Below are 20,683 nucleotides of genomic sequence, written 5' to 3'. Positions count from 1 at the left end.
CCTAGGAGCCAAGGGTAAGGGATCTGGAGCAAGAGGGTGTGCAGTAGGCTGTCTCTGCAGGTTGCTCCTCACGGAATCAGGGAGCAGGAACAAGAACACTGTATGCAAAGGACAGCTGTGCCCACAAGCACAGCTGCAGTGGGCTGCCCACCAGGGGACAGGTGCACCCAAGGTCAGACACTGACTCACCAGGTGAACAACTTCTCCTGTGAGAAGGGGCTCCTGAAAGTTTCCTCCATGCTGGGGGTGGAGGCAGAAGGTAGAGGCAGGGGACGGGAGGCAGAAGGTAGGGGCAGGGGATGGCGGCCCCTGGAGCAGACTGTCAGGTATGGTTGCAGGTTAGATGGACTCTCCCCACAGTTCCTGTGTTGAAATCCTAACCCCCGGCATCTCAGGATGGACCTCGTTTGGACATAAGGTCATTACAGATGTGATTAGTGAAGGCCTCATACCCCCACACAAAGGCTGCCAAGTTCTGCTGGGTCTAGCTTCGCCATATCTCTCATCGCCCAGAACTGTGCCCAGCCCAGAGCAAGCCGTGATAAATGACTGAATCTTTCACGTCTCTCCACTCCTCTCTTCCCACCTCCAGAGTTGAAGCCCTGTTGTCATTTTGATTGCTGTGGGCATTTGGGGAGTGAACCGGCAAATGGAAGATCTCTCTCTGTCTCTCTCTCTCTTTCCCTCCCTCCTTCCTCCTCCCTGTCTCTCTCTCTCTCTGTCACTCTACTTTGCAAATAAAATAAATAAATCTTTCAAATAATCATCTTCTACCAAAAGCAACAAGATGGGATAATATATGTGTGGCTTACCCAACAAAGGTTAATAGACACAATATGCAAACTCTGTCCAATCAATAAGAAGGCCAACAAGTCAAGGGAAATGTGGGTTGAGGATATTAACAGGCAACTCACAATAAGAAATACGTTTAGTCTCACAATAAGCAGGGCAGAGGGGTGTAGAATGAGATGCCAGTTTAAAAATCAGATGAATAAAAATTTAGAAGATTGGTTACACCCAGGGTTTGAAAGGATATGATAAAAAACTCTACTTTTGGTGGTGATGTAAACTGGAGAAGCCCATGTGAGGCTCCACTGGGAAGTATTAGTTTCTTCAGTGTCCCTAACACCTAGGAATCACACATTTACATATCCCTGGAGAACAAACATATTTATGCATAGGGACTGCATAAACCGCCACCTGCAATGCCAGCATCCCTTATGGGCACTAGTTCAAGTCCTGGCTGCTCCACTTTCAATCCAGCTCCCTGCTAATGCACCTGGGAGAGCAGTGGAAGGTGGCCAGAGTGCTTGGGTCCCTGACACCCACATGATAGACCTGGCTGGAGTTCCAGGCTCCTGGCTTAGGCCTGGCCCAGCCTCGGCCATTGTAGCCATTTGGGGAGTGAACAAGTGGATGGAAGATTCTCTCTCTCTCTCTCTCATCCTCTCTCTCCCTTCCCCCTCTCTGTAACTCTGACCTTCAAATAAACAATCTTTTTAAAAAGTGTTTATACAGGGCTTGTGCTGTGTAGTAGTAGGCTAAGCCACTGCCTGTGGTACCGGCATCCCATGTGGGTGCTGGTTCATATCCTGGCTGCTCCTCTTCTAATTCAGCTCTCCACTTATGGGCTGGGAAAGTGGTAGAAGATAGCCCAAGTGCTTGGGCCCCTGCACCCATGTGGGAAACCTGGAAGAAGCTCCTGGCTTTGGGTTGGCCCAGTTCTGGCCGTTGCAGCCACTTAGGGAATGAACCAGCAGATAGAAGACCTTTCTCTCTATCTCTCCCTCTTTCTCTGTCTGTAACTCTACCTCTCAAATAAATAAATAAAGTCTTTCAAAAATAGGCAATATAATGCTTTCTCTCATGGTTTTTGTGAGGAGCCCAGACAATGGTGCAAACCAAATGCCATCCAAATAAAGCACATCATTATTGCCGTTCTTGTCATTAGTGGTGTTCTCAGATTCCTCCGGACACATGAGTTGGATGTGATGTTCAGACCATGAGCGGACACTGTCATACCCGGGAAACCTAACCTCTGAGAGCAAATGGAGAAGCAGAAGAGGAAAAGAAGTTTGCTTTGTCCACCGAGCTGATAAATTGTGGAAATGAGATTCCTGGACTCCCAAGCCACAGGAGGTGTAAGAAGCACACACAGGTCTTCTTGACAAGGCCTCCAAGGATCCAGCAAGGTTCCTGGGGTCTCCTCTTTCCTGGGGAACAGCTAGGGGATTTTGGTGGGAACTGATACAAATTTGTACGCTTTTTTCCTGAAAAGAATTAATTTTAGGTGCCGAATTTGGATTTTGTTCAGGTACTCAGACAACTTTGGGCCTGAAGCCTACTTTGTCGAAACTGAACAAACAGCTGTTGAGGGCATCAGCTATTTTTAGCTTTTCTCTTTTCCCCTTGAAACTCTTGTCCACCTCTGCCTGTCCTGTGGGCATCCTACCAATAGAGGGAGCTCTTCTCCTGTGAGCACCCACTGTTTTGTCACTGCCCAGGGTCTATGTCCACCGGAGTTGTTTTTTTTCTTCATGAACACTTTGTTAAAGAAAATTTTTAAAGCATATTCTGATTCAATAGGTCTGCAGTAGTATCCAAAAATTCTGAATTTTTTTATTTACTTGTTTGAAAGGCAGAGAGACTGAGACCCAGAGAGAGGTTATCTTCTATCTGATGATCCACACCCCCAAATAACTTGAACAGCCATGATTGGGCTAGGCCAAAGCCAGAAGCCCCAGACTCAATCACATGACCTCAACCAACTTCAGCTTTGATCAAAGTCTCCCATGTAGGAGGCAGGGATCTTCACTCTTGGGCCATCATCCACTGCCTGTCAGGGTGCACATTAGCAGGAAGCTGGATCAGAAGTGAAGGAGCTGGGACTTGAACCAGGCACTCCAGGATGGGATGCAGGCATCTCTGGTGTGTCTTTTAACCCACTGCACCACAACACTCCCCCCCCCTAGACATATATCCACACAATTTTTTCAAACAGACTGCCATTATGGTTTGAAAAAAAGTGACTCTGGGTAGAAGGAAAGCCCAATACTTGATCCACACTCACTCTTTAAAGTAGTTTTTCTATACAGGTTGACCATTCCACAGTTTTCTACTATTTCATACTTTAAAAACCTGGTGACACAGAACTAAATGTATCTTGTTTGCACAGGCTAACTTCATTTGGTCAAATCCACGCTGCATCATATGGAGCTGTAAGGACACATTGATCCTTGGGGGGCTCACTGTTGGGGACAGGCCAACCCACTGCCCCTAACTGCAGTGTCCTGGGGGCTGTCCACACCCTGCTGCAGAGAGGATGTGGCTGATGCCTAGGAAACGTCTCCAAGGAGGTCAGAAAGCACCCATGAGTCTGCCCGGCGGGAGGTGTGGTATGAATGGGTCTTGGCGAGAGAAGGGATGCAGAATCTCAACCATGGATAGCCTTGTACTCTGGCAAGGATTTTGAACTTGTGCTGCGTGCTGTGAAGATGCCCCCCAGCTAGTTCCCAAGTCACATAACTTTTAACCAATTTCAATTTTGCTCAAGTAAACGTCTACTGCACCTTAAGGAGTACGCTGGGACCAGCATTGTGGTGTTGCAGGCTAAACTACTGCCTGGGATGCCAGCATCCCATAGGGGCGCTGGCTGGTTCATGTTCCAGCTGCTCCACTTCCAGTCCAGCTCCCTGCTAATGGCCTGGGAAAGCAGCAAAAGACACCCCAAGTGTTTGGGCCCCTTCCAAGACTCAAGGGAGACTCAGAAGAAGAACTCTTGGTTCCTGACTTCAGCCTGGCCCAACCCTGGCAATTGCAGCCATTTGAGGAGGGAACCAGCAGGTGGAACATCTCTCTCTATCTCTTCTCTCTCTGTGTAATTTGCATTTCAAGTAAATAAATCTTTTAAAAAAAATAGAAGAAGGAGGAGTGAGCTTTATGTCTTGGGGTCATTATAAGGAGAGTGATTAAAGACATGATTGTTTGTCTTTTCCTGAATATACATATGGAGTGTGGGAACGTAACCTCCTTAATCAATAAGCAAGTCTATTGGCTACTACCATGTGCTCTTTGATTTTTAATAAAGTCTTCTCTAATTTTCAGTGCTATTAATAAGCAAACGTAGATCTGTAATGCTTAAACCTGACTCTATGCATGTCCCCAAACTGTAAGAAAGCCATAAAACCTACAATCCAATGCAGGTTTACAGGAACACAACCTAGGCAACTGACTGGCTGTTTCTGGGTTGAAATCCCCAGTTTGACTACCTGACTAAACTTTAGCTTCCATTTTCAACCAAATTCTGATTATTTCAGCCAATAAATTTGAGCCTGAAGACAGCGAGGAGTCACTGAGAGATTTGTAGCTCTGGGAACAGCATAGTACTAAATATCATTTGGCTATAATTGCAAGACCAAAGAGAAGGGCTGTGGCCGAATACAGAGAAGCAATCAAGAGGATCTGGCAATGGCTCAGGCAAGAGGCATTGGGGAGTTGAGCCAAGGTTGTGTATGTGAGGCTGGAACAAAGCAGAAAGTTTCAAAGCCTTTAGGAATTAGGGTTACAGGCACTGGTGATGGAATGTGGGAAGTGTGTTAGCAAGATGGACAAATCAGACGAATCTATAGGAAACAAGGCATACAGGAAACAAGTTCTCCTGCAGAGAATTTAATCAGAAGACTAACCACAAGGTGGAGTTAGAATAAAGGGTGCCATAAGGCAGGCAAAGCCCCTGGCTGGCAACTGCAGGGAGCTATCACCAGCATGGACCCAAGGGGGCAGTGTCAGCGACAGTGTTCCTGGAGCCCACGGTGAGCTGGGGTCATAGGAGGCCACCCCACAGGTGCTGAACCCGGCAAGGCAGACGGGTGGCCTCTGCAGTCCAACCCCCGCCTGTGCTTTTCATTGGCTGAGCCAGAAAGCAGAGGTCAGCCTTTGTGGGCACAAAGCAGAGAGGTGGAGAAGGAAGGTGAGTGGGACCACAATGAGAAGTCCTCTAGCTACAATACAAGGAACCCCAGTTAAATGGGTTAGGCAAAAAATAAAAAAGAGCGGGGAGTGTGGTTCATTAGCTCATGTAACTGGAAGGAGCTGCTGGGTCCAAAGCCAAACAACCACGTCAATATTCCTCTCTCCTTATCAGCTCCTTTTTTTTTTTTTCCTCATGTGCTGCCAGCCAGGATCCCCCAGGCCACTTTACATGGCAGAAAGTCCGAGTGGCCACAGCTCTGGGGACCCAAACTGAGAGCCTGCATTCCCAGCAAAGAGCAGCTCAGAAGGGTCAGGTCCTTCAGCAAGGGTTCGATGGCCTGGTTCAGGACACGGGCACCATATGCTGGAGCTGGCTAGTCCTCACGCCCAATCTGGCACCCAATGTACCACTTGACATCAGCCACAGTAGAAGTATTTGCATCATGGAAACTGGCAAATGCTACAAATTTGGGCCCTTCTTAACATTGTTAAATATTTCCTGGGGCTGGTGCTGTGGCGCAGTAGGTTAATCCTCTGCCTGTGGTGCCGGCATCCCATATGGGTGCTATTTCAAGTCCCAGCTGCTCCACTTCTGATCCAGCTCTCTGCTATGGCCTGGGAAAGCAGTAGAAGATGGCCCAAGAGTTTGGGCCCCTGCACCCATGTGGGAGACCCTGAAGAAGCTCCTGGCTTCAGATCGGCGCAGCTCTGGCTGTTGCAGCCATTTGGGGAGTGAACCAGCGGACGGAAGACCTTTCTCTCTGTCTCTCCCTCTCACTGTCTGTAATTCTACCTCTCAAATAAATAAATAAATAATCTTTAAAAAATATTTCCCAGCATGCCATTGACCCACGAGCCATCACCATCTGTCAGGAAATACAGAGCCGTGACAGGTTCAGGCTGAGACCTGCGCTAGCCTGTCTTGAGCACTCCACAGAGCCTCATGGTACAGAGCGGTACCTCTTGAGAAAGGGTTGGGGCTCTTAGCACAAGTCAGGAAGAGAGGTTGAGTGGAGAAGGCAGGCCCCAGAGGCCCACGTCTGGAGTAAATGAGAGAAAATCGGAGCAGGAACATCAAGGTGGATGATGAGGAAAAGTGAGATCTGGAGAGAAATAAGTTCACTTACAAATCAACTGAGAGCGAACTATCTGAACATTGACTATCAGACCAAATTCTTTCCCTCAAAAAGCACATTGTCTTATGAGGCAGGTGACAGATCAAGTGTAAACAAGTGTCCTACAAGGCCAAGTGTAAGTGCCTCCCAAAGACACAGATGTCACGTCTAGAATCCTGTGTGCTGCTTCAAGTTGTACATCCCTACCTACAGCCTAAAACAACGCGGGACGGTGTCAGGACTACAGAGGGATTGCACACTCACTGCGTCCACCCGGCACAGGTGAGCAGAAGGGAAGCAGAGAGAAAGGGCTGCGATCCACAAAGTGAGGGCTTAGAAACAATGCTGAATCTGATGAAGAAGGAGCTGAAAGAAGAAAAATTAGACACGGCCATCAGCGAGGTGGTGGGAAGGAAGAGTCACCCATCTGAAGCCTTGCTGGAGAGGTTCAAGGCCAAGGGCTGCAGCTGTGGGTGTGTGACCGGCAGAGTGACGGCCCCGGAAGAAGCCCAGGTCCCAGTGCCCAGCCCTGCTTCTGGGTTACTTTACATGGCAAAAGGGGTTTTTGCCGAGGTGAGTTAGGTAAGGATCTTGAAGTGGGGAGGTTGTTCCGTCTGCCCCCAGCAGAGCTGATGTAATCCCAAGGAGAGAGCCATACAAAGACGTGATGAGAGAAGCAGGGGTCACAGCAGTGGGATGGCTGGCTAGGGGCTGCAAGCCAAGGCGTGTGGGCATCCTCGAGGAAGGCAGGTTCTCCCCTGGAGGTCCATCCAGAAGGCACACAGCCCTGCTAACACCTTGACTTTGGCCTCGTGAGATCCATTGTGGACTTATGACTTCCAGAACTATAAGATAATAAATCTGTGTTGCTTTAAGCCACTGAGTTCATTTATTATAGCAGAAATAGGAAACAAATATAAACTGCCCAAGACATCTGGGGAACTATAGTCCTGGGTTTGCGCCAGGTTGTTCTCAGGCCAAATTTTATGAGCTAGGGAAGCCAAGGCTGATAAATGAGCCCTGAATCCATGCCAGAGGCAGTGGAACCCCCACAGCGGCTAGTATTCACGCTGCGCTCTGTGCTTCTCTGTGGCTGGCGGGGTACTCCTGGCCGGGGTGAGACCGGGAGATCTGCATGCAGTGCTGGGCCAGGAGGGGAAAGCGCAGCTCTGTCCTCATGGCAGGTGAGACTCAGGAGCGCCTACACCCAGCTGCCCTCAGAAGTGCTGCTCTCTCTGCTGTGTACCTCCCACTGTTTTTATTCCCCCTCTGCAATCTTCAGGGAAATAAACCCAGAGTGATTTGCCCAAACAATGGCTACCTCTGGCCTTGGATGTATACATGCACCTGTCAATACGTTGGTGGTACACCGGGCAGGTGCTTTAGTCTGAAGAGCGGTCTTCTACTTACTTGGCCTAATCCTGGAGAGTAGAGGCTTCAGAATGCAGACTGCAGGCCAGCTTAAGTAGAAATTTCTTTGATGTTCTTTGCAGCTATCCATTCTGTTATCCTCATGTTGCCAAACCCCTTATTGATTGACAACACTACAAATGAACGTGTCCTAACGTTAAGCCAATTACTGTGGTGTAACCCCAACTGCCGATGGACTGCTGACGAATGCAGAGGCAGGATGAGATGTGCAAGCCATTTCTCAGGAGCTAACAGGACCTGGTCCCAGCACACCATTGCCCGCCTCTACCCCTCACCTTCGCTTCCTAAGTGGGAGAAAGGTCAGCCCAGCAGAAGCATGGCTGGAATGCCCAAAGTGCAAGAATAGTAACCCTCACTGAGCATTATGCTGGATCAGGCACTTTAAGAGCTTTACCTTTAAGAAATTTAGTCCTCACAGTACCCTGTGCAGCAGGTAGAAATGAAGAGACTGAGGCATGGGTAGGATACCAAGTCCAAGACCACCCACCCAGCTACTAATAGGAGATTTGGGACAAAGATAAACTTAAACAGTCTTTCTCAGTATCTAGGCTCCAAGAAACTACATTAAAATAGTTCTCTAAAACCACAATCTAATATGAGAAGCACCTGCTACATCGGCTATTTAAATATAAATTAACAAAAAATAAAGATTTAGTTCCACAGTTACATTCAAGTGCTCAACCGTCACAGGTTGTTAGTGGCTATTGCGTTGTATGTCTCAGATATGATACTTCTCCATCATCACAGTACGTTCCACCGGATAGTGCTGCTTTAAACAGATTGTCCGAAAGAAAGAAGCCACACCTATTTGCTTGGAAACACAGAGGATTTAATGGGCTTTGTTAACTGCTATAACATAAAAACTCAAAATACACAGTTTCCTGGCTCTGCGCTGAAATAAGGAAAATCATTCATCCATTCAGTTGACACACATCTACGGAGCACCTGCCGCGTTCCAGCATCTGTGCTGGGTGCTGGGGACAGAAAGATGAGCGAGGGGACACAGCTCCCACCCTCCAGGAGCTCACAATCTAATGGAGGAGGTGATGTTCTCGGGTGGTGTTCTGAGGAGGACCACATGTCAGCAGACAGGAGAAAGGGAAGAGAAAGTTTCACTTTGGACGTGAGGGGTTTGAAGTGCTGGAGAACACCTGGGAAGGTGTGAGAGGCTAGCGCTCAAGTGCGAGGCTGGGGAGTACAGATTTGGGGATCAATGGCTTTAAGGTGCTCATCAAGCAAGGGCCAGCCTAAGGTGTGCAGAGTGTGTGCAGTGTCAGAGGAGCGTGGACCAAGGACAAAGCTCCAGGAGGTGCCAATGTGTCACAGGCAGGTAGAGAAACAGTGCCCATGAAGGAAGCAGAGGAGCCATAGGAGAGGCCCGTCCCAAGGAAGTAGGGACACAGAAATCAAGGGCTGAGGGTGTCAGTTGATGTGGCAAGGCAGGACTGAAAAGGAGCCAGCAGAGTCCATCTCAGAAAGAGTCAGTTAGTGGAGGAGCAGGAGGGGCAGCCTGTGTGCCATGGGTTCAGGAAGAAATGGGAAGTGAAGAAAGGCAGAGAATAATTACACAACTAATGAAAATACTCATCTGGGGCTGCTGAGGCGTGGTCGGTTAAGCCTCTGCCTGCAGCACTGGCATCGCGTATGGGCGCCGGTTCAAGTCCTACCTGCTCTACTTCTGATCCAGCTCTCTGCTATAGCCTGGGAAATCAGCAGAGGATGACCCACATTCTTGGGACCCTGCACCCATGTGGGAGATCCAGAAGAAGCTCCTGACTCCTGGCTTCAGATCAGCCCAGCCCCAGACATTTGGGGAGTGAACCAGCAGATGAAAGACCTCTCTCTCTACCTCTCCCACTCTCTGTAACTCTTCCTCTCAAATAAATAAATCTTAAAAAAAAAAAAAAAAAAAAACCCTCAGCTGTGAAGGTGTTCCCCCAGAGTCCTCAGTGTGCTTACTGACTCCATCAAAGGCCAGCAGTGGGACAAACGTCAGAGATCTGGGATGGAGGAGGAATAGGAGATGGAGCAAGGTTTTGAGGACACAGGAGGAGAAGAGGCCCAGAACATGGGGAGAGGGACCCTCAGTCCTCTGGGCTCAGTGGGGAGGAAGGGAGCAGAAGCGCAGACACCGAACAGTTCCTTATACACAACACAATGTAGAAAGATGGGATGGGAAAAAGACCCTAAGCAGGGAGGGATGAGCCGTGGACTGGCAGACAGCAATGGCAGAAGAGAGGTCTGGGGAGGGGCGGCATGTTCCATGAGGGTGGAAAGTGGCTGTGTGAATGTGCCAGGTGAGTTTCTGGGAGAACTCGGGGCTATCAGGACGCTTAGAAAGAACTGCCAGTCTTCCTGTAAAACTTCTAGACAGTGACCTCAAAGAAGAATCAAATGTCAGGGACAGGCATTCTGCCAAGAGGGTGCCCATTGGAAGAGTTTTCAGCTGCTGGGCAGGGTACGGAGGGAGGCGGTGGGCCATTCTGGGGATGCAAGGGTAGGGAGGGAGGAACGCATAAGGCCAGATGGGATCACGTGACTTGGAGCTCTGGGATCAGTGGTGGTCCCAGGCTGTGGGCTAGTGACTGCTCCTTGAAGGGCTCTGCTCAAGGACCCCCCAAAACATTGACAAGAGCCCCCAAGGTAATGAGGATAAATTGGTCACATCTCTGAAAATACCCTCACTGAGGTGTACAAGAGTCCAGATCAGAGTGTTCCTTCCAGTGAGAAGAAGGGAAGGCGAGGAAGCAATAACAATTCAGTACTAAGGATGGAGCTGCCACGGGCCAGGGATGAAGCCCAAGCTGGCCAGCAACACCCAAGCCCATGTCACCAAATAAAACCCCCACAGGCCAACCCTCTAGAGCCATGGTCAGCAGCTGCATGTGTTTCCGCCCAGCTTCACCCTGGAAAGACCTCTGCAACCCTACTAGGCCCATGGCCAGAGAACTCTCAAACGTTGTCCACAACCCAGGGAGTCACAAGGATCAGAGTGAGGGTGAGGAAGGGGAGGCATTCCCTCTCTCTGCCTTCTAGAAGTAGACTTGGAACCCAGACTTCGAATGCAGGCCTCAGGTGTCCTGGGCAAGGCCCTCAGCTCTTTCTGCACATGCAACACTCTGCTGAGGTCTTGGTTCTCTGAAAAGAACCTAACTGGCCCAAACACAGTGCCTTCTTCATAACATGACACTAACATGAGGACACTGGACGTTGCCATTGTAGGCAGCAAAATCCTGAATATCTCAGACCACGGGCAAGACCAGCAGCCTGAGAGACACCTGCACGGATGGGAGAAGCCGCGTGAGGACACACACACCTGCCATCCTCAGCTCTGACGTCTTCCTCTCCACGCCACTCCACACCACTCACATACACACACCAGACGCACACATTCTTGGCCAGCCCCTCTCTCTCCAGTATAATTTGCCACTGCATTTATCACCTGGTGCTTTCATTGTTTGTTGACAGTTTGCCTCGCTACCCCACTACATTCAGAGCACCCTTTGTTGGATGTTAGGGTCTAGCATCCAATAAATATTTGTAGGAGGAGCTGGGCTAGATTGAGAGAGTTACATTACATTGAAATGAATTGAACTGAACCAAAATGACAATGGGAACACAAGACAAGACACTCTCACAGCAAGAAGATCGCATGTCACCCTGACTTCTTCATCAAGGGTCTTCCCAAAGACCCACCACCTCCAGAATCGCTCCTCAGTTCCCCAGCCATGTTGCCCCCCAGCCTCAACCTGGAGGGTCCTTATTGCTTCTTATGGAACAGAGCTGGGGCTGGCTCGTTGCTGGGCTCAGCCATGACCTGCATGGGCTGGTTGTTGAGGGCAGCCTCGCGCATCTTGTAGTACATGAACTCGTTCTGGCGGAACATGCGCAGCTCCATCTCCGTCTGCACCCGCATGGCCTGTGGAACACAGAGACACCATAAACAGGTGGCAAGGCCCCAAGACATGTGGCCTTGGACCGACCTTGGGATGAGTGGCTCTCAGGCACCAAGATTCAAGTCTTCCCCCAGGACACACACACACACACACACTCACGCACCAGAGGTCTCATGTCCTGGCGGGGGCCCGGTGTGTTAGGGAGAGGGAGCCAGATCCCTGAGAGAGTGACTGCAGGGATTGTCCTCAGCAGAGGGAGTTTGTTCTCAGGAACTGAAAGTGTGAGGACCTGGATTTGAACCCTGGCTCCTGCGTTTAATGGTTGTGAGACCTCAGGCCAGTGACCTAGCCCTCAATTTCCTCACCCTTGAAATGGGAAACTTGCAGTGGGCTGGGAGAGAGCAGTGTGACACTGAGACAAGCCCTCCTTCTGCCATATACCTGTTCAGAACATCCTTGCCGAGGGCCGCTGCTCAGGTGCTGAGGGTACCCCAGTGACTAAGACAGCAAAGACTGCCCTGACCCAGCAGTACGCAAGACAGAGTGGCTACTTCCACTTTCTGCTCCTTGCTTGGTCCTGTTTTATAGGGGAGAAGACTGATGACCTGATAGTAAAGGGACAGCCACAGCTGACGTCACACTAGTCCTAGTACAGCCATTCTGCAAGCCACTGCATGACATAAAATATGTCAGCTGTCCCTGGACTATACTGTCTAAGGACCACCTGTCTCTCTCAAGTAAACCAGTCCTTCAAAGCACAAAGAAAACCAGCAGCCATTGCCATCACCCCACTTGTCAGATGCCATGCTAAGGGCTTTTTACACATGAATTCCTTGAACCCTCACCGCAATGCTATCTTCTTCACCCATTTCACTGATGTGCAGACTGAGGTCTACAGATTCAATAGTTACAGACTCACACAGCTAGAAAGCTTCCCACACTAGAATTTAATCCCGAGAGTGATTCCAGAGCTTTTGATCCAAAACTCCACTCTCTGTAGCACAGAGCACTTTCTAGGATAGATGGCTATACACATAAATACACATACACTCACCACTGTTGGGCTTTCTCTGCGCAGGCTTGGGCCATCAAGTTGCCACAAACTCAGAGTTCAAGTTTCAGCTTTGCCATCAGCCAGTTATGTGACCACAGACAGATGACTCCCCACCCCTAGGTCTCAGTTTCCTTAGTTGTACAACAAGGGGAGCAGGCTGAAGTATTCTGAGTTCCCTGTAGGATAGATGTCAGTTTCTGGACTTGTCTACGGCAGAGTCTACCTGAACTCAGACTGGCATCTTCAGGGAGGTCAGACTAGGCAGCGAGCACTGGGCCCTAGGTTCTACTTGCCTCTAAGTCCTTGGTGATGGGGTGGGAGGGTCCATGTGTCACCAGGAGAATGGCGTAGGCTTTGCAGATCATCCCGTGCCCCACTTCAATGTTGCCAGCGTGCCAGTTGGTCAGCCCTGCCCGCATCACGGCCATGCCCAGTTGGGCATTGTTGGGGTGGTAGAGCTTCCTGTGGGGCAAATAATCAAGACCCATCATAGCAACCATCTTTACAGTTGCACGTCATTGGACAGTGAGTGTAGTGCCCTCGTGGGTTAAGTCCTTCTGCTTCTCCCACTGGTGCTGCAAGGCATCTGTGGCTGGCCAAGAGGGAAACCAGGTGCAGAGACTTGCCAAACAACTCCCCATGCCCCATGAAGAGGCTGTGAGAGCTAGCACTCAGACCTGGGCCGCCAATCCAAGCCCTCTCAGAGATCGGAGCCAGGATGGCCCTCTGGGCTTGGATACAGGGAGCCGGGAGCTCTCAGGAAGGACTGCCACAGCCTCCTCCCTGGGGAGTGACAGGACATTCAAGGGGGAGACAGTGTTGTATTTTCATCTCCATGACACCTCTTGGCAGGGGTTCTCTTTTCAGTACATTGTACAGCCCACCTGCATTTTTTTTATGACTAGCAGCCTCTCCCAAGAAATGAACCTTCTTGTGCCAACTTACTCATTTGGCCAGAAATTCAGTCACATGCCAAAATGGATAAAGAAGGCAAGAGTGGTTGTTGGCAGAGGGAAGGCAAGGGAGTTGCATTTTACAATTTATAAGCAAGGATGGCAGGTATATCTTTTGTTTTTAAAATAAAAGTTCACAAGATTGCTTATGCTGATTGTTAGGAAAGGTTTTCATCAAGCTGGACTTAGAAGTAAGAAAACAAAAAGTGTAAGATGCTACCCAAGTGGTAGATGAGATGGGGAATTTGACAAAGAACAGGGATGACAACTAGGTTGCATCTCAAATCCCAACTCTGACTGGACATTGTGCTCAGAGGGTCACGATAAAAGGGCTCAGTTACAAAAAGAATCATGATTGATTACTGATGCCTGCTGGGGGTGCAGAAGGAAGGGGTAGCAACATGCGTGTCATCTACTTTTTGTGATCTCTGGAATGCATACACCCTCAGGAGACCCCACAGGACCCCAGGGTTGTCACTTACATATAGCCATCCACCATCCTCTTGGCATAGTCTGCAGCCTCCCCAAAGGCCTGGAGGTAGGACAGGACCTCAGACACAATGCTCAGCATCCGCAGTGTGTAGAGGTTGGTGTCGGCAAACACTGGCTCCTGCTTCTGCAGGCACTCCCGGCATAACTTCACAACCTGCGGGGAGACGTGGGCCCTGTCCACTATCACCGCACCAGCACACATGCCCAGTTCATGTAACTAAGTCCATCGGGGGGACACTGGAAAGGCATGCTTTTAAGGGGTTGGGGAAACTGCTGAGGTGGGTGGGAGAGTACATGTGTGTCGTCTAAACTGGTCCTATAGGGCTAAGAAGTAGGATGGGGAAGGTGATGCTAGGAGATATGGCTGACAAGCAGAGCGAAGTGTTTCAAAGTCAGTAGATACAGGAAGCTACAGAAGGTATGTACACACTCACATACATGGATACGACACAGATAAATACATTCCTTGTTTCACAAAATGCACTAAGATAGGTCTCACTAATATTCCCATTTTGCCAGACAAGGGAACTGAAGAGAGAGTGAGGACTACGCCACAGTCACAGAGTTAGTGAGCAACAGATTCACCCTAAGCAGTCCATCTCCATCTTAATCGCCATACTTGCAGTTCTCCATCGTGTGCATTGAAATCAGGTGGAAATCATTTCAAAACATTGATATCTGTGCCCCGTCTCAGATGAATCAAAACAGTGTCTGGAAGAGCGATCCTGGCTGTCTAGAGCCCATGAGGCAACTGGGTAGGAATCCAACAAAATGAGGACTGCCAACAATGTGTCCTAAAGACGGTTCCCTACAACCCACGGGGCCCGCCGCATCCAGCCCTACATCTGGCCCTGCCAAATTTGAATGGCAAAGAAGCAGAAAGGAAAAAGAGTTCGAGAGAAGCCAGGGGAGGGGGGCCCGTGGAGCCAGCCACTTGCTCCAGCTCCGACCAATGGCTGCACAGACTTTCTATGTTGCACATGACCGTCTCCCCACGTGACAGAATTCCCAGGAGGCAAGGAGTGTGCCTTGTGTTGGTCACCCCAGAAAGGACCCCAAATGAGCACTGAAGTAGTAAAGGAGAGAGATCAGAGCAAATAAAATGAACACAAATTAATCTCCCAGGCCCTATAGCGGCATCCCAGCCTGGCTGCACACAGAGTTGCTTAATGAACTTCAGGAGAATATGCTGGATCCTGGTACCTGTGTTCTGTTGGAGATTGTATGAATCGTATCTTAGGGTTGAGACACAGGAATCCGTATCTCCAACAAGCTGCTTGGATTAATTCAACGCAACTGTTTGGCAGGCTGGTGTTTGGGAGTGGGTCCCAACCCTGAAATCCCCTGAGAGCTTTAAAAATCCTAAATATCTGGTCCCATCTCCAGAGACTCCAGTGAAATCATCCTGGTGGGAAGTCTGAACATGAGCATTTTCCAAAAGTCATTCTAATATACAGCCAGGAGAGACTCCACGGTGCATCAACAGCTCGGTTGGGAGACTGGAAACTGCAGCCACAGGTGCACTGAGCCCAGGAAAGCAAGCAACCCCCTCCCAGCGTGTCCCACAGCTGTCTCCTTTCCTCCAGCTCTGACGCCACCTGAGCTACCCAGAACCCCCAGGGACTTCCGTCAGGCTGCCTTGGCGCTCCTCAGGCCTGGTCTCAGTGGGTTGAACAGTCACTGAGAACACGTTCCTGGAGGTGCTAAAAGTCCAAGGGCAGGAAGAGTCAAGGTCTCCACCAAGGGACAACTTCAGGAAAACAAGCTTTCCGTGGCCTCCGCACCCTCACGCCATTCCTCTCTGGTCCCTTCTCCCTATCCCTCCCCTCTATAAAAAGGGAATCTTACCTCATGATACAAACCCTCGCTGCGCGCCTTGTCTATTTTTTCCAGTGTATCCTTGCAGAACTCGGTCATCTCCTTCACCACTTCTTGAGAGGGCTGGAAGAGGGGCAGACGTGGAGTGGAGACCCCTTCATGTGGCTCTCCCGTCCACCTGTTACCTTTCCTGCAGTGCAGTGCCAGGTTAACCTGCTTAATTCCTGCAAATGCTGCTCCGGGTCCCTGGAGCTTGTCCAGCTCCCTCTTCGCACTTCAGACATACGTTGAGTGACCCAGTCTCAGAGCCTGACTGCCCAGCTGACCTATCCCCAGCCTGTGTCAATTCCTGGGCCTTTGGACTCCAGAGCAAAGCCCGACATGGATCCCTGTTGCATTCTCTTTGAATTCTGGGTTCGGATTCTATCATCTCAAATACTTGCCTTTCTTCCTCACTGCTTCAAGTCTACCATCTGTTCCACAGATGTGCTCTTGTATTTTGTCTTCATCCAAGTCATTCATTCAAATTTAGCAAAGAACTGAACACAGAGTCCAACACTTGACCCCAAACTCCACTCCACTTTGCCACTGGAGATCATTAAAGAGGACACTTGTGATAATGGTGATTCAAACTCTTCCAGCCATTACTTACTTGTCTTGATCAAGAGGGTATTATGAAAAAATTTGTTGGCTCTTTGTCAAATCTAGACTCATTAGGCTTATTGCCTTTGCCTAAGCAGTCTAGTGATCTCATCAAAATCTATCAGAATAGGGTTTTTTTTAAAAGGTTTTATTTATTTATTTGAAAGACATCCTTACAGAGAAAGGAGAGATATTGAGAGAGAGACAGAGAGAGAGAGAGAGAGAGAGAGATCTCATATGGACCCCAGTTCTTGTCCTGGCTGCTCCACTTCTGATCCAGCTTCTTGCTAATAGCCTGGGGCAAGAAGTGGAGGATAGCTTAAGTGCTTGGGCCCCTGCACCATCTGGGAGACCCAGAGGAAACAGGGTCCTGGCTTCAGCCTGTCCTAGGTCTGGCCTTTGAGACCACTGAGGGAGTAAACCAGCTGATAGAAGATCTCTCTCTCTTTCTGTGTCTCTCCTTCTCCTTCTCTCTGTAACTCTGACTTTCAAATCAATAAATAAATCTTTTTTAAAAAAAATAATAATTCTTAGAGAATTTTCAGGAGTAATAGTTCGCTGAGTACAGAACACCAAGTAGTTAGGTACTAAAAGTCTGGCTCAATTTGATGTAAGAAAGCTCTAGAAGTGAATCCATTTCTTTAAAGGGGCTACTTTCAAGGTTCCCAAAATGAACTGGCAGAAAAGTTATTCCTCCATATGTCTAAAATGTGATAAATCCATTCTGAGAAAGGAATCAGGGCCATCCCATGTGGCTGTGCTTTTGTGAGTAAAGTCAGGAGCCTTCTGATTTGCAGACAGGATGTAAGGAAACCCCACGGTGAAAGCCTGTTCTCTCCAGAAGCATTAAAGAAAACAGAAAACAAAGAGGAAGAGCAAAAGAGAAGGGGTGGCTGAGGCCAGTGAGGGGAAAAGGAAGAGAGATTAGAGGTGGACAAGACAGAAGACAGCGGACAGGAGAAGCCAGAGGCCAGGGGAGGCCAGGGAGGGGCAGAAGCCAGAGAAGGGGAGGAGGCAGAAGAGGAGGGACAGAGAGTAACTGAATAATTGTGAAAAGCATGGTTAAAGACTGGAACGAGAAAAAGAAAGCCCCCAGCAGCCTAAGCAAAGACAGTCCAGAGGAATAAGGGAGGAAAATGCTACAGCCCTCAAAGGAGCCAACCTGGGGGCCAGCACTGAGGCGCAGCAGGTTACACTGCCCACTGGGACACTAGCATCCCACATCAGAGCACAGGTCCAAGTCCCAGCTGTTTGGCTTCTGATCCAGCTCCCTGCTAATGCTGCTGGGGAACATGGCAGCAGATGACCCAAGACGGCCCAAAATGGCCAACAGAAGAAACAGAGGACAGCCCCTGCCACCCATATGGGAAACCAGGATGGAGTTCCTGGCTCCTGACTTTGGCCCAGCTCAGCCCTGGCTGTTGCAGCCCTATGGGGGAGTGAACCAGCGGTTGGAAGACTCTCTGCCTCTCTCCAGCTCTCATTCAAAGGCTCTGCTTTTCAAATAAATAAATGAATCATCTTTTTTAAAAAGGAAGAATAGGGAACCAACACTGATGACAGTTTGTAGACTTCAGCCTTTGGACCTGTGAGACTTTGGGTTGTTTGTGGTTCCCTGTTACAGTGGGACTAACAGACACACATATGGCATTGTTTGGTTCCTTCATTCTTTTCCCTCCAGAAATAGAGTTCAGGGGGTAGGCCTTCAGCCTACCAGTTAAGATGTCCCCGTCCCACAAAGGAGCTCTTCCCTGGTCTGGCTCCCAGTTCCGCTAATGTGGGCCTGGATTGCCTTCCCAGCTCCCGGCTTCAGTTCTGGCCCCAAGCCCAGCCCCAGTCATTGTGGGGCATTTGAAGGGTGAACCAGCAGATAGGAGTGTGCACGCTCGCGCGCTCTCTCTCGCTCTTTCCCTCCCAAAGCTTTTTCTTGGTTAAATAAAAGACACAGAGCTCCCTCCACAGCTACACAAACATCCACTTCATTCATTGTAAGGGTAGCAGGGTATTTCTTTCATTTAACATTTCCCTACTTGTAGTTAGTAGGTTGTATTCAATATTTTGTTGCTCCCCAAAAGGCTGCCATGCATATACATGTATTTTTGTTCACATGCGTAAGCACAGCTAAAGGGAAAATTTGTAGAAGTAGAACCTTTTGGTCAAAGGGTAAAAATATCCTATATTAAGAATAAGTTTGTGGGGCTGGCACCGTGGCTCACTTGGTTAATCCTCTGCCTGCGGTGCCAGCATCCCATATAGGCACCAGGTTCTAGTCCCAGTTGCTCCTCTTCCAGTCCAGCTCTCTGCTGTGGCCCAGGAGGGCAGTGGAGGATGGCCCAGGTGCTTGGGCCCCTGCACCCTCATGGGAGACCAGGAAGAAGCACCTGGCCCCTGGCTTCAGATCAGCGTAGCTCCGGCCATAGCGGCCATTTGGGGAGTGAACCAACAGAAGGAAGACCTTTCTGTCTGTCTCTCTCTCTCACTGTCTACAACTCTACCTGTCAAATAAATAAATAAAAATTTTAAAAACAAAAATAAAAAAAAGACTCATGTGTGATTTCTCAGGCCTGACCCTAGGCAAGTACAATGGCTTGACCAGAGAGGTTTCAGGAGGTGGGGAGAGGCAACTTCCCCAAACGCACCTGACAAGAGGTGATGCCAGGACACTGGCTGGCACCTGCCTGCCGTGCTCTGCCTGCATCCCCAGAGCTACAGGCTGGCCCTCTGGGAAGTTCATGGGCAGGGGCGCATTCATTGACTGTGAAACCCCATCGGCTGGCTCCTGGAGAAGCTGAGGCCCCCCGCAAACACCCCAGCAGCATGGGGCGTGTACCTTGGGGTTGTCCTTCACCCCCAGGAAGAGGTCATCCTTCAGCCCTTTCTGGCAGTGCTCGCAGGTGCAGTCGAAGTAGTACTGCTTCTTCAGCTGCCGCCTGCGCTCCTCGCTGACGTTGAGGAAGTCGATATAAGACACAGTGAGCTCCTCCCCTTCCGAGATCTTGCCCAGGGCCCGGAGCTCAATTCTGGAGCGGGGTGAAAGGAAAAGAGTCAATTCCAAGGGCTCAAGCCTCAAAGGCAGCAACGGCCCCTAGCACTCTGAGAAAATCTCCACAGCCCCCCAAAATGGGAAATGTGACCTGAAGAACAGTTTTCTGGATGACAACATTCTTCTCACTGCAACAGTCAAATCTCCTCCATTCAGTTCCTCGCTCTGGAAACAGCTCAAATAAAGTCCAGCTGGACTTGGTCATGAAATCATACATAGATTCCACACTCACAGCTATTCCTGTATATTTAGCTAATAATTGTAATAAAGGAGGGGGAAAATAATCAGAAGAAAGCCAGAAAAGACTTGAAAATAATTTCTGGGTAGTTAAAGGATTCCTCTCTCAGAAATACATGTCCAATTACAGTCTTGGCCTCTTCTGTGTCTAACTTTAAGCCCCCTCTTACCTTGAACTTCATTTTGATGGTTCAGGCCTACCTTATGGGAGGGGACTTATACCCTCATTGAAGGGAAACCAACAATGGCTGGCTCTGTTAGCCTACTTCATGTTTACTGCTGTGTTTATTAGGAGACGGGGCTTAGCAAGAGCAGATGGCATTTCAATTCTCTTCCAGCCTAGACCCGACCCTCCAATGACCTACAGCACTACGTGCTTACCATGTAATAGATTCAGATGGAGCTGAAGATAGAAGCCCACCTTGGAACTGATATCCAGCCAAGCTGCACAGTGGTGGTCAGCCTCCACAAGGCCAGATGGCTACAGGACATAAGTGATTGCTCTACATACTAGATTCTCAGTTCTGTCTCTTCAGGATCCTGGGGCCTCACTGCCCAGTAGGAAATCATCACTTGAGAGCAAGTGGCAGGATGCAGAGGGCTGGGGAGAGCTCATCACAGAGATCTCTGGTCATTTCTTTGACTTCCCAGAAAGGCTGAGTGGCACACCATGTGCAACACAGAGTAAGACTCTGGGTCTTGGTACAAGACTGCCTCTTTCACTGACTCTCAGATGACACTTGCTAGGGTGTGGCTGTTGTTTATCCCCCAAGGGTTCATATGTTGGAAGTGTGGTCCTCACAGTGGTGGTGTAGAGGTGGTGGAAGCTTTAAGAGGTGGGGGCATAGTGGAGGTGGTTAGACCACTGGGGGTGCAACCTTCTGAAGGGATTAATGCTGGTCCAATGGAATCATCTGACACAAGAACAAGTTGTTTTGAGAAGAGCAAGCCTGCACCCACCCACTCCTCACTCTCTGGCCTCCTGTCTCACCTGTGATTTTTCTCAGAGGCACTTCTGCCATGAGCCTCTC

The 20,683-nt window shown here is 49.5% G+C and overlaps 1 protein-coding gene across 4 annotated transcripts in view; it reads right to left on the bottom strand.

Moving 5' to 3' along the window:
• Positions 1 to 8,324: 8,324 nt before the first annotated feature.
• Positions 8,325 to 20,683, bottom strand: part of SMYD1 (SET and MYND domain containing 1) — a 53,006-nt gene continuing 40,647 nt past the window's right edge. For all 4 annotated transcript variants that reach the window (XM_062209822.1, XM_062209824.1, XM_062209823.1 and 1 more), the window contains 5 exons: positions 19,203 to 19,392; positions 15,761 to 15,853; positions 13,903 to 14,066; positions 12,761 to 12,929; positions 8,325 to 11,436 (listed from right to left, as the gene is read on the bottom strand). In XM_062209822.1, coding sequence (XP_062065806.1) covers positions 11,278 to 11,436; positions 12,761 to 12,929; positions 13,903 to 14,066; positions 15,761 to 15,853; positions 19,203 to 19,392 — 775 coding nt within the window. In that variant the 3' untranslated portion in view covers positions 8,325 to 11,277. The remainder of the gene's footprint in view (positions 11,437 to 12,760; positions 12,930 to 13,902; positions 14,067 to 15,760; positions 15,854 to 19,202; positions 19,393 to 20,683) is intronic.

This window comes from Lepus europaeus, chromosome 13 (assembly GCF_033115175.1).
Source record: "Lepus europaeus isolate LE1 chromosome 13, mLepTim1.pri, whole genome shotgun sequence".
Lineage (NCBI taxonomy): Eukaryota > Metazoa > Chordata > Mammalia > Lagomorpha > Leporidae > Lepus > Lepus europaeus.
Note: the sequence above shows the minus strand (reverse complement) of the source record. Positions and strands in the feature narration are given on the sequence as shown.